This window comes from Mytilinidion resinicola (assembly GCF_010093595.1).
Source record: "Mytilinidion resinicola strain CBS 304.34 unplaced genomic scaffold BDZ99scaffold_4, whole genome shotgun sequence".
Classification (NCBI taxonomy): Eukaryota; Fungi; Ascomycota; class Dothideomycetes; order Mytilinidiales; family Mytilinidiaceae; genus Mytilinidion; species Mytilinidion resinicola.
The window spans coordinates 767,015-785,528 of NW_022985440.1; the positions used below are offsets into that span (position 1 = coordinate 767,015).

An 18,514-nucleotide genomic window follows, 5' to 3' on the forward strand; every position below is an offset into this window, starting at 1 on the left:
TGTGTATTACGCATATCTAAAACAACACGTCCACGCTTTGTGATCTGATATATTACATCTTATACATTTCTAAGGGTGCATCAAGACACCGCACAACATAAGCCCATCTATACCCCCACATCCCCCCCAAACCCAACCGGCCGCCTGCCATCCTTCCCAGCAACATGCGGCACAATCGCCATGGCCTTGTAGATTCTGCCCATCCCCGTCGGCCCCCGATCCACCAGCCTCTTCCACCCCCCCTCAATCCTGCCCACCCCCTCCTCCCCTTCCCCCTTCCCCCTCGCCTTCCGCACCAGCACCTCCGCTCGCTCCCGAATCCCCATCGCACCCAGCCACACCCCCTGCTTAACCGGCCCATGCACCTCGACCCCGGGGCTCGCCTTGATCGCCGCCTCGGCCAGCGCGACAAAGTCCACATCCGCCGAGATATCCACCTTGCCGGGCGCCGCGAGCGGGGAGACGGGCTTGTGCGCGCGGACGCCGCGGAGCGAGTTCGTGGGAATCGTTGCCGAGGGGCCGTAGTCTAGGATCAGCGCGGCGCCAGACGGAAGAGCGCTGCGGGCGTCGGTGGAGCCGCCGATGCGGGTCGCGAAGTCGGCGGCGTAGGAAAGGGACTCCGGGGAGATTTCGATGATGGCGCCGGGGGTTTTGGCGAGGGCGGCGTAGCGCGGGGAGGTGAGGGGGAGGTATTGGCTGTGCGGGGTTGGGGCGGTGGAGAGGGTGAGTTGGAAGTCGAGGAGTGGGGGGGTGGTGGAGGAGGGGGAGTGTTCGGGGGTTGGGGAGATGAGGAGTTCGCGCCATTGGGAGCTTGGGGGGGCTTTTGGGCGGGGGATTGGGCCGGTTGGGGTGAGGATTGGGGAGGTGTTGGGGGTGGGTTCGACGCTTTGGAAGACGTGAATTGGAAGGGCGTCGAAGAATTCATGGGCTATGATGAAGGGTGATTTGGTGGCGTCTGTGGTTGTTAGCATGTAGTTGGGTGTAATGGGAAGTGGAAGGCTAACCCTTAGATATGAATCTGATGTCCTCACACCATATAATTTTGAGGTTTTCGAAGTATTTACACTTGCTCTGGAAGCCAATATCAATCTCTTCCATGGCTGCATCACCGCAGAGTAACTTCTTCTGAGCATCTCGTAGGGACGGACTAGCTTCGATCATGTAGATAGCCTCGACGCTGTCAGCCATCGGCTTGAAATTTCGAATTGTCTGTGACCTGTCAGTCTATGGTCTATACTTTTAGATAGATCCAGGAGGCATACGCGGAGCATGTCATCCATCAAAGTACCTCTTCCTGGCCCAACCTCCATTATTTGCACTCCCGAGCTCTTCTTACCCTGGGCAATCCATTCTGCCACAACCCAGACGCCAACCAGCTCCCCAAAGACCTGAGATATCTCTGGAGAAGTTATAAAATCCCCTTTCTTTCCGAATTGATCTCCATCATCATTGCGACTAGTGTAGTATCCTCCGTCGGGCGACGTGAGGCATTGGCGCATATAAGCAGCCACAGAAACGGGACCTGTTGTCTTTAACTGAATTAGATATCGAAACGCTAGAAAAGAGGGTAGGGAAATACCGTTATAGCTTCAGCCAGCGATTTGGCAAGCGGCGTTGACCACTGTCGACTCTCTGACGACGACCATCTCGAGCCGCTGGCGAACGAAGCGCGCACAATAGGGCGCTGGTGGGTGCATCGAGATACAGCGGTCGCGATGCCGCGGTGATTGGCTCTCATACCGGGGCTGGATTATGCGCGCAGTCCATGGCGAGCGAAAAAAGTTTTGGATGGATCGCGTTTTGATGTTTGGTGTTTCACCGAGGCTGGAGCTATGACATCTTTCCTCACCACCAACCTTGATGTCTCGCGACCACGACACATTGCAGCAAACATGGCTAGCGGGGCATCCAGATGGGCGAACGACGAAGAAGACGCAGCACTCGAAGCTCAGCGCAAGAAGGAGAAGGAAGAAAAGAAGCGCGCAAAGCTTGAGAAGCAGCGCAAGCTTGAAGAGGCAGAAGCGAGGCGCAAGCAGGCCGCTGAGTCCGAGTCCGCCCATGGACTGCAGAATGGAGCAGAGAGACCGGTAAAGAGGAGGAGGCTATCAAATGGGCGAGACGACGGGGACGTGCCGGATCAGCCACGACGATTAATGCGGTTTGCGGCACCCGAATGGGGACCTTGCAGGCACGTAGACAACTTTGAGCGCCTCAACCATATCGAGGAAGGGTCCTATGGATGGGTTTCAAGAGCCCGGGAGACGGCGACGAGAGAGGTGGTCGCATTGAAGAAATTGAAGATGGACAACCTGAATGATGGGTTTCCTGTCACTGCATTGCGCGAGATTCAAACACTGAAAGAGTCGAGGCACCGGCATGTTGTCGATCTGAGGGAGGTGGTCGTGGGCGACACTCTAGATGAGTTCGTATCTATATTTCAATCTCTCAGTGCGGTAAGACTGATTGCTAGCAGTGTCTTTTTGGTCATGGAATTCCTAGAACACGATCTCAAGACTCTACAAGAAGACATGGCGGAGCCCTTCCTACCGTCAGAGATCAAAACACTGCTTCTACAGCTTTCCTCTGCTGTAGAGTTTCTGCACGATCACTGGATTCTCCATGTACGTGTCTTCACTCGATCTGTTAGGCTAGCTAGCTAATCCGTAAACAGAGAGACCTGAAAACCTCCAATGTACGCCAACACGCGTTCCCTCTCCCCAACCCCTTCTAACATCTCTTAGATCCTAATGAACAACCGCGGCGAACTCAAACTCGCTGACTTCGGCATGGCCCGCTACTTCGGCGACCCCTCGCCCCCAAAAATGACCCAACTCGTCGTCACCCTCTGGTATCGCGCCCCCGAACTGCTCCTCGGCACCTCGTCCTACGGCAAGCCCGTCGACATGTGGAGCGTTGGCTGCATCTTCGGCGAGCTCCTCACCAAAGAGCCCCTCCTACAGGGCAAGAACGAAGTCGACGAGCTCGCTAAGATCTTCGAGCTCTGCGGCATCCCAACCGAAGAGTCGTGGCCGGGCTTCAAGCGCCTTCCAAACGCGAAGAGTCTGAGGCTACCGCGGACGCCTCAAACACAAGGCTCTATTATCAGGTCGAAGTTTCCGTTTTTGACGGGTGCGGGTGCGGCGTTGTTGACGAGTCTCTTGTCACTGAACCCGGAGCGAAGGCCTTCGGCTGCGGAAATGCTGGCTCATCCCTACTTCAAAGAAGATCCTAGGCCGAAGGCGACGGCGATGTTTCCAACGTTTCCTAGCAAGGCGGGTCAGGAGAAGCGGCGGAAGGTAGCGAGTCCGAGTGCACCACAGAGGGGGCAGGCGCCGAAGATTGATGCTGGCGAGGTTGACTTCAGTGGCATCTTCGCAGGGAGGGACTTGGAGGAAAGTGGTGCTGGGTTTCAGTTGAAGTTAGTGTAGATAGTTTGCGAATGGCTCAGTGAGCGATAATGCCTTACAGCGATTCATGAATTTCTCAGTGACCACCACCTCAGGCGGTGGCGAAAATGTGTGCACAGACTGGCGCTGTAACCCATTAGTTCACATTCTATAGATATGGTGAAGCACCACGAGCACTAGCAGGAGGGTGGCCAAAGACCCTCGGCGAGCCCGGCTGGCGTCTCGTGCGTTCATGCCCGTGATATGAAGAGAATGATATGTCACGAGACTCTCCCCTGATGCCAAGTTCTAGTACGAAGTAACGAGAGTGGCATGAGGCGGCACACTATGCTCTTTCTATGCGAGCCTCACTGCTATTTAGACGCTACTCATCTCCAGAGTATGTTCTCGGCTGGTCTGGGCCTGATGTCTTCCCTTCGTTGATACCACAGCCCTTCACTATTCTGTCTCGCTTTCGTAAGACTTAGCGAAATGGGCACGAGAGCCGCGACATCAGGTGCTTCATCCGTGTCTGCCTCGCTGCTATCTATATATTGTTAATCCCCGTGATATGAACATCTAGCCATGGGTCTATTCGCTTCCTTCGTTGATACCGCGGCTTTCACTGATGGCGAACTGACCAGATCATTCTCAACATACCACTACTCCTGTGGCAAGCTGCACCTGTTAGAGCAGGCCTAGCAGCTCAAGGGGCACCTATTATTTCGTTTACCCTTGACGTTGCCTCCCTACAGACCCTGCCCAACCGGCTCGCCGGCGAGCACGGATCGGCGATCAAATTCATTTGGACTTCCAAGGAGCCAACCATCGGGCCGCTGCCGACTCCTGTCTAACGGCTTACGTACACAGTACTTGTCCACTCGCAAGACCTCCCTGCGGTGAAGGCGACATGCAAGAACTTCCGAGGTTGTACTGGTGCGGTGGAGACGGGGGCAAAGCAGGTTTGAGTTGAAGGCTAATTGAACTACATCTTGCCAGCATCGCATAAGTGACAGAATGGAGATGGTAGCATTGAGGACATTGTAAGTTCATAAAGAGATCGAGAGCTAATGTTTTATGCAGGCATGTCTGAGCTGGCAAAAGATACGAGGATTTGACGGAGACGGACATACCTCCGAGAAACAACATCACTACTGTCGACCACAATACTGAAGGGGATATTATAAACAATAAGACTTGGTATAGAAAGATACTGCGAGAAGGATGTGGAAGTCGCGAAGGAGAGTTGAAGTGTCGTCAAGTGTCACGATCCCATGGAACCCTTCGGGAGGACCGAGCCACACTGAAGCATGAGAGTATCATCTGACGGCGGACTACTACAGTGGCACGCCACTCAAGGCTAGGCTAAACCCCCTTTCGAATAATTCATACGCAGCAGCGTCTCTGACTTCGATATTGCAGCTTCGATCGTCGTCCCGAAGTCCTCCCATACCTCTTCCTCCATCCCTCCCTCCCTTACCTCCGAACAACACCGCAGCCTCTCGCGATCCAAACAAGCGCCAGCGCGCATCACCATGGCTGCTTCATCAACGCGCTGTGCAATTTCAACCACCCTCTCGTTTCCGGTTCCGTTAAGTTCGTAACGTCGGCTTTGAAGTGCACCAAACTTCTTCAGCGACTTCACGCACCCGTCCCGACAACTGCCTCTCGGCCTCCATCATCCGTATCCCCATACTCCCTCGCTTCTTCTCTACATGTTCTAAGCAGCGTTGTCAAGTGCCGCCGCACTTCTGGATGAAAACTGCTCTCCGACACCCCGGTCGCTAGCTCCAACGCCTCCTCCCCCTTCGCCATCGCCTCGAACAAGTCCGCCGACTCTTTGGCGCGCGTGTACCGCACATATAGCGCGTGTGCCAGACGAGATAGGATATGTGGTAGAAACGAGCTGCCGTCGCCCCTGCCCGCCTGCTCCGCCTTCTGCAACGTGATGACGGTCTCCTCGATATGCAGAAACTGCTCGTTCTGGTCGTAGAGCGCTCTCAAGCAGCTCGCGAGGTTCAGCAGGCGAGTGGGCAACCGAGCATCCCCGGCATCGGTCTTGTCGACGGCTTCTTTCGCAAAGGAGACGGCTTGCTCGAGATGCTCCACCTCGCCCTCTTTTTCGTACATGGACAGGTACATTGTGGAGAGGTCGTTCTGCACGGTGGCAGCATTGCTGCCACTAGCTGCTAGCGAGCTCTGTGCTTTCTGGATCGCGGCCTCGATGTCTTCTGTTGCCCCGTCGGCTTCGTACCGCGTGCAGAGCGCATTCGCTTGGTTCATCAGGATGACGGCCTGAAGCCCGGACTCCTCGGTCAAGCTGCGCAACGCCTCGCCATAGACATCAATTGCGTCGTCCAAGTCCTTGCGATCGCCGAATCTCTCATACCGGAGCGTCAGGCGGCTGCCCTGGAGAGCATGCCACTGTGCGGCCCTCGAGTGCCCAGGAGGTTGCTGGAAGCTAGCGCGCGCCCCCGAAACGCAAGCGTCTCTGCTGCGGGAGTTCGCGCGCTGCAGGTCTTGGTCACTCCCTGTTATTTCGTGCTTAGAGAAGTATAAATCGGCCAGTCGGTCGAGGTGCACCGCCTGGAATGCCGGCTGGGTCGTCGTAGGCGTCCGCGACGCATCGACGGTAGCTGCTTCGAGCTGCTGGATGGCAGCCTCAATCGCTTCTAACGTCTGGGGATCTTCATCGGAGACGCCTATAACCAGAGTTAAAAGAGCTGCTCGAACGTCGTGGCGAGCCGTGGAACTTGTTGTACTACAGATCTTTCTGGCACTTACGATCACCTGACGAGCCCGGACGGAGTGGCGACGTTGGCATGGTGGGGGCAAAAAGATTTTTAACAAAGTTCCGACAACGCCTACATCTGCCTAACTTGTCGCATGTTTTTAAAAAAGATAAAAGCTCTGGTATCGCTACAGACAGACTGGTGATCGTCTCTAGGGAACGCTTCAAGGCACCTCGAGCGCACGTCAGAGTCGCTGCCCGACCCTTGGCAATCGCGGAGCTGCTGATCCAATCTGCACAAGATCTCCCACCCTTTGCTCGCTATGATGTGACTATCATAGCACTATACAGCGTGGGTTCCGGAAAGGTCGTAGTTGACTGATCGCGGGAGCTAGACATGCCGCCTGCTCTGCTGTAGGACAAGCGACCTCTGGCGAGCCCCCTTCTGGGGCGACGATGGGCTTCTGGCCAAATCCCATACCTGCTGTCGAGGCCGACACTGAGCATCATCTTGGGATTCTCAGCCCTACCGAGTCCACTCTGCCCACCCCACAATACCCGAGGCATGGTGGTCTGACTTATCGAACCATCAGTATGCAGCTGCGTCATGGTTTGGCTAGGCTGCGGGCTTCCAGCATGTCGGCTTGCGAAGGCTAGGCGGTTCGATGCAATGCGCGCATCTTGTCCGAAATCGGGGTGCAGTCGTGATCTGGCGCTAAGGATGACGGTGTCAAATCGAACCTGGAGGGTGGGTTATGTGCAACATAAGGACTACAGAGGCCTCAAGAGCTCAGCAATTACGTCGAATTGTCCGAAGCTTTCCAGCCAAGTCCAACGTAGGTAAGGTAAGTCGCCACCCCTGTAAGTTTAGGCTTGAGGACCATTTGAAGATTCCAGCACTGTAAGTATCTCACTTAAAGCCGCTTAAATCCATCTTTGAACAAAAACGTTGAGGACCACACGGCGTGTTTCGATCAGTCCAAGAAGACGGCCACGCGACACAGCTTCCTGAACAATGTTCTGAGTCTCGAGGGGCTAGCAGCGGCGCTGCCTAAATAGAGGATGCGATGGGCAGACATTGCTCGCCTAGAGCCGCTCCAAAGCCCAATGACGCAAACGGAGTTGATATCCGCCGGGTCTAGCTAGTGGTTCTATCAGATGATCTAGCAGGATCGAGAGATGTGAAAGAGTGGAGACCATCATCGCGAGACGATACGGGGCGGTGGACGGAGCATGACTTTGAAAGCGACGCTACTGGGCCGGAGGCTAGATGGGTCCGCCATGCAGGTACAGATGCAGCCGCAATATCAGGTGAGGTTCAATTCGCTTGCTCGCGACGGTAGCGTGCTGTGTGGGGTGGTGAGAGGTGGAAGAATGCCATTTGTAATGTGGCGTAGCCTTTGGGTAGGTAATTCAGATGGCAAAGCTTGAAATTACGACACAGTGATTGAAAACTGGATGGTGAAGACGCGGTTGTGCTCACAGACGTTGGAATTGGGTTTCAGGGTCCATCGGGCCATTTGATGAGCACTGTGGCACGCCCAGCAAAGGGTCTAGACGCTACTAGACGAGGGATCCAATATTGATTTGCATACCGAATTATCTCCGTGTTCAGAGTTATCTACGAAGTACTGTATATGATTGATTCAGGGACCCAGGCAGATCACGTGGCTAATTACTCGCAGTCCGAAGACACGACTGCTCAAACCTGTTGCGCGTGGACCCGCCAGAGTAGTGGGCCACATCTTCAATTGGTGTAGATATAATCTATAGTGCACCGATACGCGATTAGCGAATTTACGGACCAGCACAAAGCGGAACAGACTTATGGCGAGGCATTCATGGTCGTAGCTCCGTTTTGGCTACGGTAAAATTGTAGTCAATAAGTTATACATCGTCTTCCTAGTCATTCTGTCGTGACGAATATACCTCGTGATCATACATAATACAGTGCATCACACCCTTCCGGAGTCGAGCGACTCTAAACCAACGTCGGACCACATGCTGATAAACATGATATACGCTCAATCCGTTATAGTCCAGAGCTAACGCGTGCCAAGGCCGAAGCACATCATACCCAAACGCCAGCGCTGTGAAAAGAAGGGACCCCACCAAACACAGAGTCTACCCGGATGCATCTCCGCTACGTCTCTGACCCTCGCTACTATTCTGCGACTCGGGTCCTCTACTAGGATCTGATCTCGGAGCGCCGCCAGCAGAACCAGAGCTATTCGATGCCTCCCCTTCGGGAACATTGTCAGTGCCTCTCCTCGTACGAACACTGAAAACTTCCTGAAGGCGTGCGCTCATCCTTTTTCTCCGAGATGCATCCAGCGTCTCATCGGCATTACTTCCAGCTACACCTGTATTGACTACAGTGCTGGAATCCGCAAGGGCGTCTTCGGCCTGTCGACGCTCCTCCCTCAAACGCCTTAGTGCAGCAAGACGTTCCTCAGCGGTCGCATTTGGCCTCGATCGAAGGCTAAGCATATCACGAAGAGCAGAACGACGGCGGTGGGAATGCTCCGTCTCAGGTTCCAAAGGCGGAGCTAGTAACTCTGGCGAGTCTGCGTCTTGACTGTCGCGATTTGATGCTGAGTCTGACGTAGTCGGGCGTAGGTCGATACGGCTATTGAGATATTAGTAAGAGTTAGATTTGAAGGGGACACTTAGTACACGCGATCTTACCAGAGAGGGCACGTGCCAGACACGTTCAGAAGCCAAGGATCGACACAAGCGGGGTGGAACTTGTGATTGCACGGGAGCACCCGAATATCCTGGCCCTTCTCAAAGTCGTCTGTGCAGATTGAGCAGCCGAGTCCTTCGTCAGAAGATGGGGTACCGGCTGCGACAGCTGGTAGAGGCTCGGCAGCTGATATGCCATTCTCATCCCTTGATTCTTCGTGACGCTGCCCGTTTTCAGGGGCAGAAGGCGCGTCGCTGACTTCCTGGCTACTACTTTGTGTGGTAGTCTCGTGAGCGTTATCCACGGCGCCCACATCGCGAGTTTCAACAGTGGACGCCAATTCCACATCTGTGGGCTTAGGCGCCTCCCGCTCTCCAAACTTGACGATCGGTAGGGTGTCCAGCATGGCTCGTGCAAGGCCTCTAGCTCGACTCTGTCGAGGTCGACCCATCATATCCCGGGGGCCATATCGTTCCGGGTTACGGTGCGCTCTAATAGCACCCGTGACAATAATGATTAGGAAAAGCGCAGTAATAATTCCTGTAATGCTGTATAAAATGATCATGGCGACTGCCGTTGACGGAGAGGGGCCCAATGGATTGCTATTAGAGCTGTTGTTGGTGCTATTGCCTCCATTTGTGCCGTTGTGCACGATTGTTATGAAGAAGTGCTGAGAAGGCGGGAGCGGTGGTTGTGTCAGATCGTTGACAATTGTAGAGGATTCCGAGAAGTTCGTCATGGAATACACAACAGAGTCAGATATTGAAGTAGAGGGTTTGTCGAGTTGACAGAAATTGGAGGTAGTGCTGTAAAGAATGGAGGCTGTTGCATTCAGCCCGTCCGCGCGCTGCAGGAGATCAGAGGCCTGGAGATTCCCTGGGTAGTCTGAAGCATCGCAGCTAATATATGCTATGTTTCTCTCGGTCAAATTCACCACGGTATCAGTGTTCGTAAGGAAGAGGGTTCCTGTCAGGCCTGGTGGAGGCTGTCAATAGTTAGCTTCATGTGGCCTTGATCGGTGTAAGACGATGGTGACAGTACCATGTTTATGTTCGCAGCTGAGTCTGTCAGAGCAATAAGTTCTGCAATAGTCGACATCTGCGAAGTAGCCATCAATTGAAAGGTGCCCGAGGGCTGTGCGGTGGACGTGTTCGAGGACACGACCTGCTGAGCTGCCGCCATGGACCAGAGCAGCGCCAGTGCCAGCCAAATGGTCGGGAAAGAGGCCATAATAGACGATAGTACGGTATGCGGCCGAGGGACAGAGAAGAGTTGCCCGGCGAGAGTGGAGGGCAATTATGCAGAGGATGACTACGAGTGAAGTATGATAGCGGGGTTCCCGGAAACGGCGGGCATATCTTGAAGTCGCCTAGAAACGGTTCGCAAGTAAAAGGATACGAGATGCGAACGAGTGAGTGGCAGCACAGCCCTATACTCGCGGAGGCGGCGGCATAATGGTGGAGAGGTGAGTGCAAGGAAGAGCCGCTGAGAGGTGCGAAACTCGGAGCGTGATTCTGACTGCCCGTCTCACCCACCACGCCACCAAAGCCCGCCGCAACAGCCACTAGTTGAAACTTGGCACGTCTCGCTCCCTGTCAGATCTTGCACTGCCCCAATAGTGCCATCTAGCGCCCAGTGGTACGTCGCATCTCTTGCTTTATCGTGACATGTCTTCCGCGATTTGGAATCTATGAGCCGGTCGTCATCACCTATGAGCCGTCCATCTCCGCCCGAGGAATCCATCTGCTGTCTTGCGCCACCTCGACCATCATAAGCCAGCTTCAGATGAGCAAGCGCCCGCATCTGGACTCGGATGCGCACGATGCCGTGGGGAAGAGCCAGCTAGGTGCGGGGTCATCTTCCTAGCTTCCCAGTGCACGACCTCCTCTTGGAAAACATCACCCCGGCTACATAAACATCTTCCTGTACTCGACATGTTCTTGAACCCTCTGCCGCATCAGAGCACTTCAGGTGGTGTCGATTGCAGATCAGCGTTAGTCTACGAGGTAGACCGCGACAAGACCAAACTAGCATCCTATACGACTGTCCTAGAATGCGGGGAGTTACTTTAGAAAGTTAGAAAGTGCTGTATGTTAACGAAGCATCATTAGTTCAACAATTCCCTACTAGCGATTGTGTGCGCTGTGATGGCGCGTGTCAATCCCATTATCGCGAAGCTTTTGTATGAGGTTCAACGTTCAAGTCCAATTTACACGCTACAGGACCTCTTGATAAGCCTACGTACCACTTTTTGGTCTTTGTCATAAGTCTTTCAACTTACTTTCAGGAGCACTTTTCGTGTCTTACGCTCTTCATCGTGAACAACAAGAAATTCGCGGCGAGGTTAGAACAGACTATCAACATCAACGCCAAAATAAAGTCTTGTTGGCTCTACCTGTCGCCTAGCCCATTGGGACGAGGCTAGAGGCCGCCGGGCGTTATTAAGAAGTTGAAAGGCAGCCTCGATATCGGCATCTTAACCCACACCTTCGACAAGTTGATATCTCGTCTACTTTCTTTCCGTGCTTCTTGTGAGTCCCCGGCGTTGATAAATGGTTGAAGGGCGGTTCCACACCAGCTGGATCTGCGATCTCCAGACCTTTACATTCTGCCTAGCTTATCTGGACCCTACCGGAGGCCCGATCTCCAGCTGCAAGTAACGAAGCATTCTGCCTAGATCGCAATCACAGTAGCTAGGTGCAAATCACGATGTCAAAATCTTTACATCTCGTTCCAATCTTTTTTGGTCCACGGGAGGACTTCATACAGCGTCACCATAGGCTACATAGGTGCATCCTATGTTGGCTCTAATCTACGACATCGAGGCCTTTGCATCTCGTTCGGCGCCTTCTAAGACTGATGGAGGACTTCTTGCGTCGTTATCCTCGGCCTATCTCAATATCTTGTCCGCGATTCGGTTTACGACTTCAACATGGTTGCATCTCACCCCGAATTTTCTTAGTCTACCAAAGAACCTCAAACGCCGCCATCTTCAGCCCGTCTCAACATCTCACAACCGCTCCAATTCAAAGCCTCAAGACCTTTAACTTCTTGTCCTAAAACTTCCGAACCTATCAGAGGACCTCATGCATCGCTATGCTATGGTCAATAGCCGCGGTCCACAGGTGCTCCAATTCGTAAGACACAAATCCTTACATCCTGTCTCGAGTTTCTAGGGCTGTCGGAGGACCTCATGCAGCGTCGTACTGCTGTCAAAAGCCGCGGTTCACATGTGCCCCAATATGCAGCGCCAAACCCTTTACATCTTGCCCCAAATTTTTAGACCCATCGGAAGACCTCATCCAGCGCCATGTTGCTGTCAAAAGCCGTGTATAACAGATACTTCAATATGCAACGCCCAGGCGTTGACATCTTGTCCGAATTTGTTTGGGCTCATCGGAGGCACTCAGCCAGCATCATATTGCTGTTAATAGTTGCGTTCCATAGGTACTCTAATCTCTAACTTCTAGGCGTTAACATCTTGCCCCCAATTTCCAGGGCCATCAGAGGGCCTCAGCCAGCGTCATACTGCTGTCAGAACCCATGAATCACACACCCTCCAATTCACGGCGCGGGAAACCTTACATTGCACCTGAGATATTTGGGACCATCGGAGGACGGACTTCATACGGCCCTGAAGTGCTGGCAAAACCCACGGATCACATGCCCTCGAATATAAAGCGTAAGAAACTTTACATCATGCCGGAGATTTTTGAGGCCCCCCTTGAAGGACTTCATGCAGCGGCAGCATGAGAGCAATCTGATGCTCTGATGTATAGAATCTGGAGTCTCCTAGTATTCGTCAAAGAAAGCAATAAAGTCCGCACGCGGAGGAGTACGCAAGGGGATATGCAGAGGGGAGGTGGCATACATAGAAGTTCCAAAGATAGCACGTGGAGGGCGTTCGACGTGGACACAGAGAGGGACGCGGCGTATAAGGATATGCCAAAGAAGGTATGCAGAGATACGCGGAGGCATATGCGGAGGGACGTAGAGGGGGACGTGGCACAGATAATGGTGTCGAAGAGGGTACTGAGTGACACGCAGAGGAGTACACAGAGAGTCATGTAGAAGAGACATTGTGACAAAGAAGATCCCAAATAGGGTACGCAGAGGCCACGCGGAGGTTATGCGGAAATTTGCGCAGAGGGAAACACAGAGAGCGACGTAGTGTAGAAGGAAGTAGCAAAGAGAACACGTAGAGGGAGCCGCGGAGTCTCTCAAGGGAGTAATAGAGAGGGTTAAGAAGAGGGCTAAGAAGAGGGACAAGGCCGGCCTTAAAAAGTTGGCCAAATTTTGACTAGGGGGGGAGGGGGGTTCTTAGTATATTCTCCTTCCTTCCTTTCTCTATTGCTGTACGGAGGAGGGGGGTAATATTAGGGGATAAACCCCTGTTGCACAACTCGGGCTCCGCCCTCGTTTCTAGCCCCTATTCGGCGGGCTTGGCAGGAGTATATCTCCTGCCCGTTGTACGTAGCTTGCTCGCCAGCGGATTCTTAACTAAGTTCAAGGGACGCACCCGGCCTTAGGCCTGCTAACGTGCATTGAAACCCTTACATATATTCTTTTATTACTATACCTGCTCTAATTTAGAGGCCAACTATAAGACCTGCTTATTACTTATCTAACTCTATACTTAATAAAGGAAAGGGAGAAAAGTAATATATTACTATATTCTGTTAGTTAAAGTAGTAGTAAGCTAGTTTATTTCCTTCTATATATAGGGCAGTTCCGGCGTTATATACTTCTTAATTGGCAGCACGCTGGCAGAGGCTTATTAGGTGGCGGCTTGCCACAGGATTAGTTATAGGCGGGTAAAGGGATTTAAAGAAGTTATTACTTGTTGCTTTTATCTTCTATACTTACTATTGTTTGCTTGCCTAACTATAGACGTCCTATCTTTATTATAAATTAGATTATAGCTTACACTATATTAATATCTGGCTTCTATTACTCTATTAGCCCGTTAAGGTTTTTACCTTCTTCCTGCCGGCTTAAGAAACCTTCTAGTGCGTATAAGAGGTACTCAGGTTGCAAATTGACGTGAACTCTGTCTTATTTCGGGGGCCCGAAGGCCAAACTATATACTACGTAGGAAGTGACTGTACGCGTAGGCAGAAGCACTAATTAGAGACAGCAGTAGGCACGGTAGGCACGGTAGGCCACCGTACCCCAACCCCTCTCTGTAGAAGTTGTAACTGGCTAGGCATGTAGGCAGCTACTATGCCAGCAACTCCAAGTGAGGTTCCTAAATTGCTTCCTATACTGCTATTAAAGCTTTAACCTCTACTCTTCCTACTTCCTACAGCAGAAAAGGAAATATAGAATAGATTTAATTAACCCGCACTTATATACTGCTGTCTCTAACGCCTTAATTTTAAAGAGATATATTTTAAGACTTATCTTGCCCGTCCGGAGCTGTGTAAGAATTATAGCTTTAGCGCTGTTTAGTTGCTGGTATAATCTTGCTGCCTTGCCTAAGTAGAGCGCTGCGTTAATCTTCCTTGTGAATTTGCCTATATCTGGCCGTCCTGCCAGAAGCGGTCCGGTTATAATCTTAGCCTTCTTTAACGCTTGCTTTATAAGATACCACAGGTAGCTGTCTTGCCGCGGCAGCTCCTTGTTCTCCGCTCTTATTGCGTTTTTAGTAAGTTGATTAGCCTTTTCATTCCCTTTAATCCCTAAGTGGCTAGGGACCCAGTACAGCGTGGTATTGCTTATGCGGAGCTTCTTTATGATCTCGCCCACTACTTCCTAACAGGCACTTGCCCTCTAGCTTTGCACCGATAGCAGTGCCAATTGCGCGTCCGAGAAGATTTGTATATGCGAGGCTGGCACCAGGGACCCTGTTTGATCCTTTGCAGTGCATGATAGGGCCCACGGCCAGTTGGCTGCCTCGCTGATTGCCAATAGCTCTGTGAGGTGCGCGTCAGCCCAGTCTGAGGTGGCCACTGTCTTTGAGATGGACGCTCCCGAGGGTGTTGCGTATATGCCAATGCCAGCTCGTCCGTTCCGCACCGATGCATCCACGTAGATGTCCGCCTGTCCTGGCCTATATTCGTTGATGATGCCTCGTGCCTGCTCTTCGTCTTCGCGCAATACCACCTTGGGCCGAGCCACCCACGGCGGGCATGCGTACGGCTTGAGCTAACAAGAGTATGGTTGGAGCGGGTCGGCCGTCCTCCCTACTAGCGTAATTGATGCGTTCGTCTCGGCTGATATCTAAGTGGCAAACCTTGCAACGTGTGGTTCTATAATTAGCTATCTTGTCTCCTAATTAGCGAATGCTTAAAGCTTCGCGGTGGCAAATTAGGAGGGTATATATTTACCTTAATCCCCGGCCCCCTCTATAAAATAGAGATATAAAAAAAAATAAAGATAATAAATTATCTTGATATAAATGCTCTAGCCTATACTAGGCTGACATATTGAATATCCAGACTCTTCCAGTCCCAACACCAATGCCAAGTAGCTTCCCCACCACTGTTGCTGAACATAATGGCCGATACTCTGACGGTAGCCATACTACCTTCTTAGAATCACGTGTTATCCATGCCCCATCTGAACTACACGCCAGGCCTTTGTATTCTGGAGTCTGAGGATCTGTCGCAATTGTTGTGGGAACTAATTGAGTTGCACTAATACTAATAGTCCCACGTGAAGTATAAAGATACGAACCAGTGGTGTCAAATGACATGTGCATGAGCACCCTGCCAACGTCAAGCGTTGAGAGGCAATCGCCACTGCTCGCATCCCAGATCTTGACTGTCTTGTCGTCTGACGCAGACGCCAGCCGTGTTGAGTCGTGAGAGAAGGCCACTGACCTGACCCAATCGCTATGGCCCTCAAGCGTCTGCAGGCAGTCGCTACTGCTCGCATCCCAGATCTTGACTGTCTTGTCGTCTGACGCAGACGCCAGCCGTGTTGAGTCGTGAGAGAAGGCCACTGACCTGACCCAATCGCTATGGCCCTCAAGCGTCTGCAGGCAGTCGCCACTGCTCGCATCCCAGATCTTGACTGTCTTATCGTCTGACGCAGACGCCAGCCGTGTTGAGTCGTGAGAGAAGGCCACTGAGCTGACCAAACCGCTATGGCTCTCAAACGTCTGCAGGCACGCGCCCCATTCATTTTCTATAGCCGGCTTTATCGTGATCCACCTTAGCTCTTCCTTCTTGAAAAGACCCTTTATTAGGCTGCAAGTTGGACTGAACAAGAGTGCGGACGCATATGCCTGTAGAGGACTGTTTTCTATTGCCCACTTGTGATACATGATAAATCGACGTGCATCCTGAGCCAGTTTTATTAACGCAGCTGTATCTGCTCTTCCCTACGTTAGATTAGCATGTCTTCTTTATATAGAACTAACCGTAGTGACTGGTATATTACCTGGATTAAAGCCTCAAGTTTTGCTATAGAAACTACCCCCTCTGACATGCTCTTGCAAAGGCTAAGAGCCTCTAGCCAGTAAAGGTATTTCTCTCTAATAAATCTGTCAACAGCACCTCCGTCTTGAAGGTCAGCGCTGTGACCTATAGAGGCGTTTGGATTCCAGGCGCAGAGGTGATTGATCCAGTAAATGCACGAGTAGCGTATTGCTACTAATGGGTCCGGATCTGGCTGTGCAACTCGCTCGGCGGGATACTCCAACGCACCTAGGCTGTAGATGTCTCGTCGGAGCGTCCTGGACATAACCTGGAGAGATCTCGAGAAGATTGCGTAGTGGACGTCTTTGCTCCCAGATGGAAAGATCTTGCTAGATGCTGTTGCCAATAGAAAGTCTTTGGCTGACTGATGCACACTCGGGTTGTAACAGCTACAACCTAGGATCAACAACTCATACGGTTCACGGTCACCTACGTACAGACTTGGAGTTGCTGGCATAGTAGCTGCCTACATGCCTAGCCAGTTACAACTTCTACAGAGAGGGGTTGGGGTACGGTGGCCTACCCTGCCTAATGCTGCCTACTGCTGCCTCCAATTAGTGCTTCTGCCTATGCATACAGTCACTTCCTACGTAGTATATAGTTTGGCCTTCGGGCCCCCGAAATAAGACAGAGTTCACATCAATTTTCAACCTGAGTTGCACAAAATAGACAGTGCCTTCTCGAATAGTAAGGAATGACCCACAAAGGCTAATAATCTCCTGTATTGACGCTAGGTCGCTGGCTATGTTTTCAAGCAACTCAACAATAGATGTTAGCTTTTGGAGTGTAATAGGTCGGTATACAACTGCAATTGAGGCCAGTATCTGTTTGCACAGGTTGGCGTGGTCTGAGTTGGATATCTGCTCTATCATCCGCTCGTAGAGAGAATCAAGTCCAGGTGGAAACGCGTTCAAATTGGCGACAGCATTCCATCGTGGTATCTTCTCAAGGTTTTGGCAGACTAAAGCCACCCAGAGGAAGGTGTCATCCGCATGCAAGGACAGGTAGCTTTGGACAGCATCTCTTGTTTTATTGTCGTATTTCTTTTGCTCCGCTAGCTGAGATACTTTATGCCGGGTGAATGTGCTGACGGCTGCGGAAACGGACTCGGCATTAAGCTCAAGGCACAACTGCACCTTGTGCACTGCCCTCTCTAGCCGTTCCTCAATATCGGGCCAGTTGCGGCTAGAGACAATCCACTTGACACGAGGGGATGTGGAAGACTGCTGGGCAATAAAATCTAGCAGCTTTGGCATGTCTGCTATGCACTCGTCGAGCGCATCGACAACCAAGTACGTAGTGTTCAAGCTCGGGTCTTGAAGGGTGTTTGTGAAAATCTCGGACAGGGCAGCCCAGGCATTCACGTCCTCAAAGAGGGATTTGCCTGCATGGTCGTGCTCCTTTCGAATATGCGAGACGAGCGAATGCTGCTGGTCGACAAGCAAGTACAGCAGACCTCGTAAAACGGCCGTAGCAGTATTAATTCGCGAGTCGGTGGCTTGACAGAAGTAGTAGGACAGGATGTCTGTCTTAGCAACTGACTTCTCCAGCTCGTTGACGATGCCGCAGAGCAGCATTGTCTTACCCTTGCCGGGGTCGCCTTTGATCCACAGCAGTTGGCTCTTGGCAGCCAGTTAGAATGCTCCTACGCACGTCTGTCTACGCGTCTCAGCTGTACAGGGTTCACTTCTCAGCTGGACAGGGTTCACCTGTTGTTTTGTCACCGTTGCTGCCTGCAACCCCTGGTCTCTCTTCACTATATAGCCACTCATTAGCACCTCAATGCAACTCATGCTTTCCTCACTGATCCTTTGCCCTTCCTACGCCAGCTGCCAGCTCTGCTGGTCGTCCCGCCATTGTCTAAAGTTGGAGTTTTCACAAATCCAGCGGTACGAGTCCTCTAGCAGCCCACCTTTTGTGTCTTCAATCCGCTTCTTGTCATGGCGGGGATCAGTAACGCGTAAGTGAAGGATGCATTCCTGGTCTTCTTTTGTCATATCTACAGAAGCATCAGCAGTGCTTTACTATGAGTATATACTGTTACACTAACTGTATCGTGTATTGATTGTCTCTTTTGCGGTCTGACTATTCTCAACCAGCTCTTCAATATCCGCTTTCACCATCTTATATGCTTGATCATTGCTTCCTCTAAACTTGACTATGCCTATATGGTCCTCATCTATTGTCCGGGCCCGCTGATTTGGATGATCTAGCGAGGATGAGTACTCAGGTTGCAGCACTACAACCTAGGATCAACAACTCATATGCCAGAAAGCTACTCTCCGAA

At 51.9% G+C, this 18,514-nt stretch overlaps 7 protein-coding genes across 7 annotated transcripts; 2 read left to right on the forward strand and 5 right to left on the reverse strand.

Moving 5' to 3' along the window:
- Window positions 1-107: 107 nt before the first annotated feature.
- BDZ99DRAFT_436559 (DUF185-domain-containing protein) lies at window positions 108-1,801 on the reverse strand (the record flags this gene model as incomplete). Its single annotated transcript, XM_033717540.1, has 4 exons — window positions 1,580-1,801; window positions 1,263-1,529; window positions 1,005-1,209; window positions 108-955 (listed from the first exon to the last, which is right to left on the reverse strand). The coding sequence occupies exons 1-4, from the start codon at window positions 1,736-1,738 to the stop codon at window positions 108-110; spliced, it is 1,479 nt and encodes a 492-aa protein (XP_033580894.1). The 5' UTR covers window positions 1,739-1,801.
- Window positions 1,802-2,741: 940 nt separating this feature from the next.
- BDZ99DRAFT_459679 (Pkinase-domain-containing protein) lies at window positions 2,742-3,479 on the forward strand. The gene has a single exon (XM_033719216.1). It carries the CDS (start codon window positions 2,748-2,750, stop codon window positions 3,426-3,428), a length of 681 nt encoding a protein of 226 aa, XP_033580895.1. The 5' UTR covers window positions 2,742-2,747; the 3' UTR covers window positions 3,429-3,479.
- Window positions 3,480-3,814: 335 nt separating this feature from the next.
- Window positions 3,815-4,926, reverse strand: BDZ99DRAFT_459681 (uncharacterized protein). The gene is made up of 2 exons (XM_033719217.1): window positions 4,809-4,926; window positions 3,815-4,745 (listed from the first exon to the last, which is right to left on the reverse strand). Exon 2 carries the CDS (start codon window positions 4,515-4,517, stop codon window positions 4,245-4,247), a length of 273 nt encoding a protein of 90 aa, XP_033580896.1. The 5' UTR covers window positions 4,518-4,745; window positions 4,809-4,926; the 3' UTR covers window positions 3,815-4,244.
- On the reverse strand, window positions 4,782-6,324 carry BDZ99DRAFT_228347 (uncharacterized protein). Its single transcript, XM_033713489.1, has 2 exons — window positions 6,171-6,324; window positions 4,782-6,088 (listed from the first exon to the last, which is right to left on the reverse strand). Exons 1-2 carry the CDS (start codon window positions 6,208-6,210, stop codon window positions 5,028-5,030), a joined length of 1,101 nt encoding a protein of 366 aa, XP_033580897.1. The 5' UTR covers window positions 6,211-6,324; the 3' UTR covers window positions 4,782-5,027.
- Window positions 6,325-6,612: 288 nt separating this feature from the next.
- BDZ99DRAFT_228304 (uncharacterized protein) lies at window positions 6,613-7,261 on the forward strand. The gene is made up of 2 exons (XM_033713488.1): window positions 6,613-6,953; window positions 7,081-7,261. Exons 1-2 carry the CDS (start codon window positions 6,725-6,727, stop codon window positions 7,170-7,172), a joined length of 321 nt encoding a protein of 106 aa, XP_033580898.1. The 5' UTR covers window positions 6,613-6,724; the 3' UTR covers window positions 7,173-7,261.
- Window positions 7,262-7,923: 662 nt separating this feature from the next.
- BDZ99DRAFT_459684 (uncharacterized protein) lies at window positions 7,924-10,260 on the reverse strand. The gene is made up of 3 exons (XM_033719218.1): window positions 9,845-10,260; window positions 8,806-9,788; window positions 7,924-8,746 (listed from the first exon to the last, which is right to left on the reverse strand). Exons 1-3 carry the CDS (start codon window positions 10,031-10,033, stop codon window positions 8,242-8,244), a joined length of 1,677 nt encoding a protein of 558 aa, XP_033580899.1. The 5' UTR covers window positions 10,034-10,260; the 3' UTR covers window positions 7,924-8,241.
- Window positions 10,261-15,521: 5,261 nt separating this feature from the next.
- Window positions 15,522-18,514, reverse strand: BDZ99DRAFT_410137 (WD40 repeat-like protein; the record flags this gene model as incomplete). Its single annotated transcript, XM_033716571.1, has 4 exons — window positions 18,052-18,514; window positions 16,879-17,847; window positions 16,190-16,601; window positions 15,522-16,130 (listed from the first exon to the last, which is right to left on the reverse strand). Coding segments are annotated over exons 1-4 (2,163 nt in total), but the record flags the coding sequence as incomplete, so codon positions are not given.

Excerpts from the sequence above, each read along its gene's own strand:
- BDZ99DRAFT_459684 (XM_033719218.1), bottom strand. The coding sequence starts at position 10,033 with ATGGCCTCTTTCCCGACCATTTGGCTGGCACTGGCGCTGCTCTGGTCC. Across the intron at positions 9,789-9,844 it reads CAGCTGCGAACATAAACATG|CCTCCACCAGGCCTGACAGG; the intron begins GTACTGTCACCA and ends AACTATTGACAG. Across the intron at positions 8,747-8,805 it reads TCTGGCACGTGCCCTCTCTG|CCGTATCGACCTACGCCCGA; the intron begins GTAAGATCGCGT and ends ATATCTCAATAG.
- BDZ99DRAFT_459681 (XM_033719217.1), bottom strand. The coding sequence starts at position 4,517 with ATGTCCGTCTCCGTCAAATCCTCGTATCTTTTGCCAGCTCAGACATGC.
- BDZ99DRAFT_228304 (XM_033713488.1), top strand. The coding sequence starts at position 6,725 with ATGGTTTGGCTAGGCTGCGGGCTTCCAGCATGTCGGCTTGCGAAGGCT. Across the intron at positions 6,954-7,080 it reads GCTTTCCAGCCAAGTCCAAC|GCGTGTTTCGATCAGTCCAA; the intron begins GTAGGTAAGGTA and ends GAGGACCACACG.
- BDZ99DRAFT_459679 (XM_033719216.1), top strand. The coding sequence starts at position 2,748 with ATGAACAACCGCGGCGAACTCAAACTCGCTGACTTCGGCATGGCCCGC.
- BDZ99DRAFT_228347 (XM_033713489.1), bottom strand. The coding sequence starts at position 6,210 with ATGCCAACGTCGCCACTCCGTCCGGGCTCGTCAGGTGATC. Across the intron at positions 6,089-6,170 it reads TCCGGGCTCGTCAGGTGATC|GCGTCTCCGATGAAGATCCC; the intron begins GTAAGTGCCAGA and ends CTCTGGTTATAG.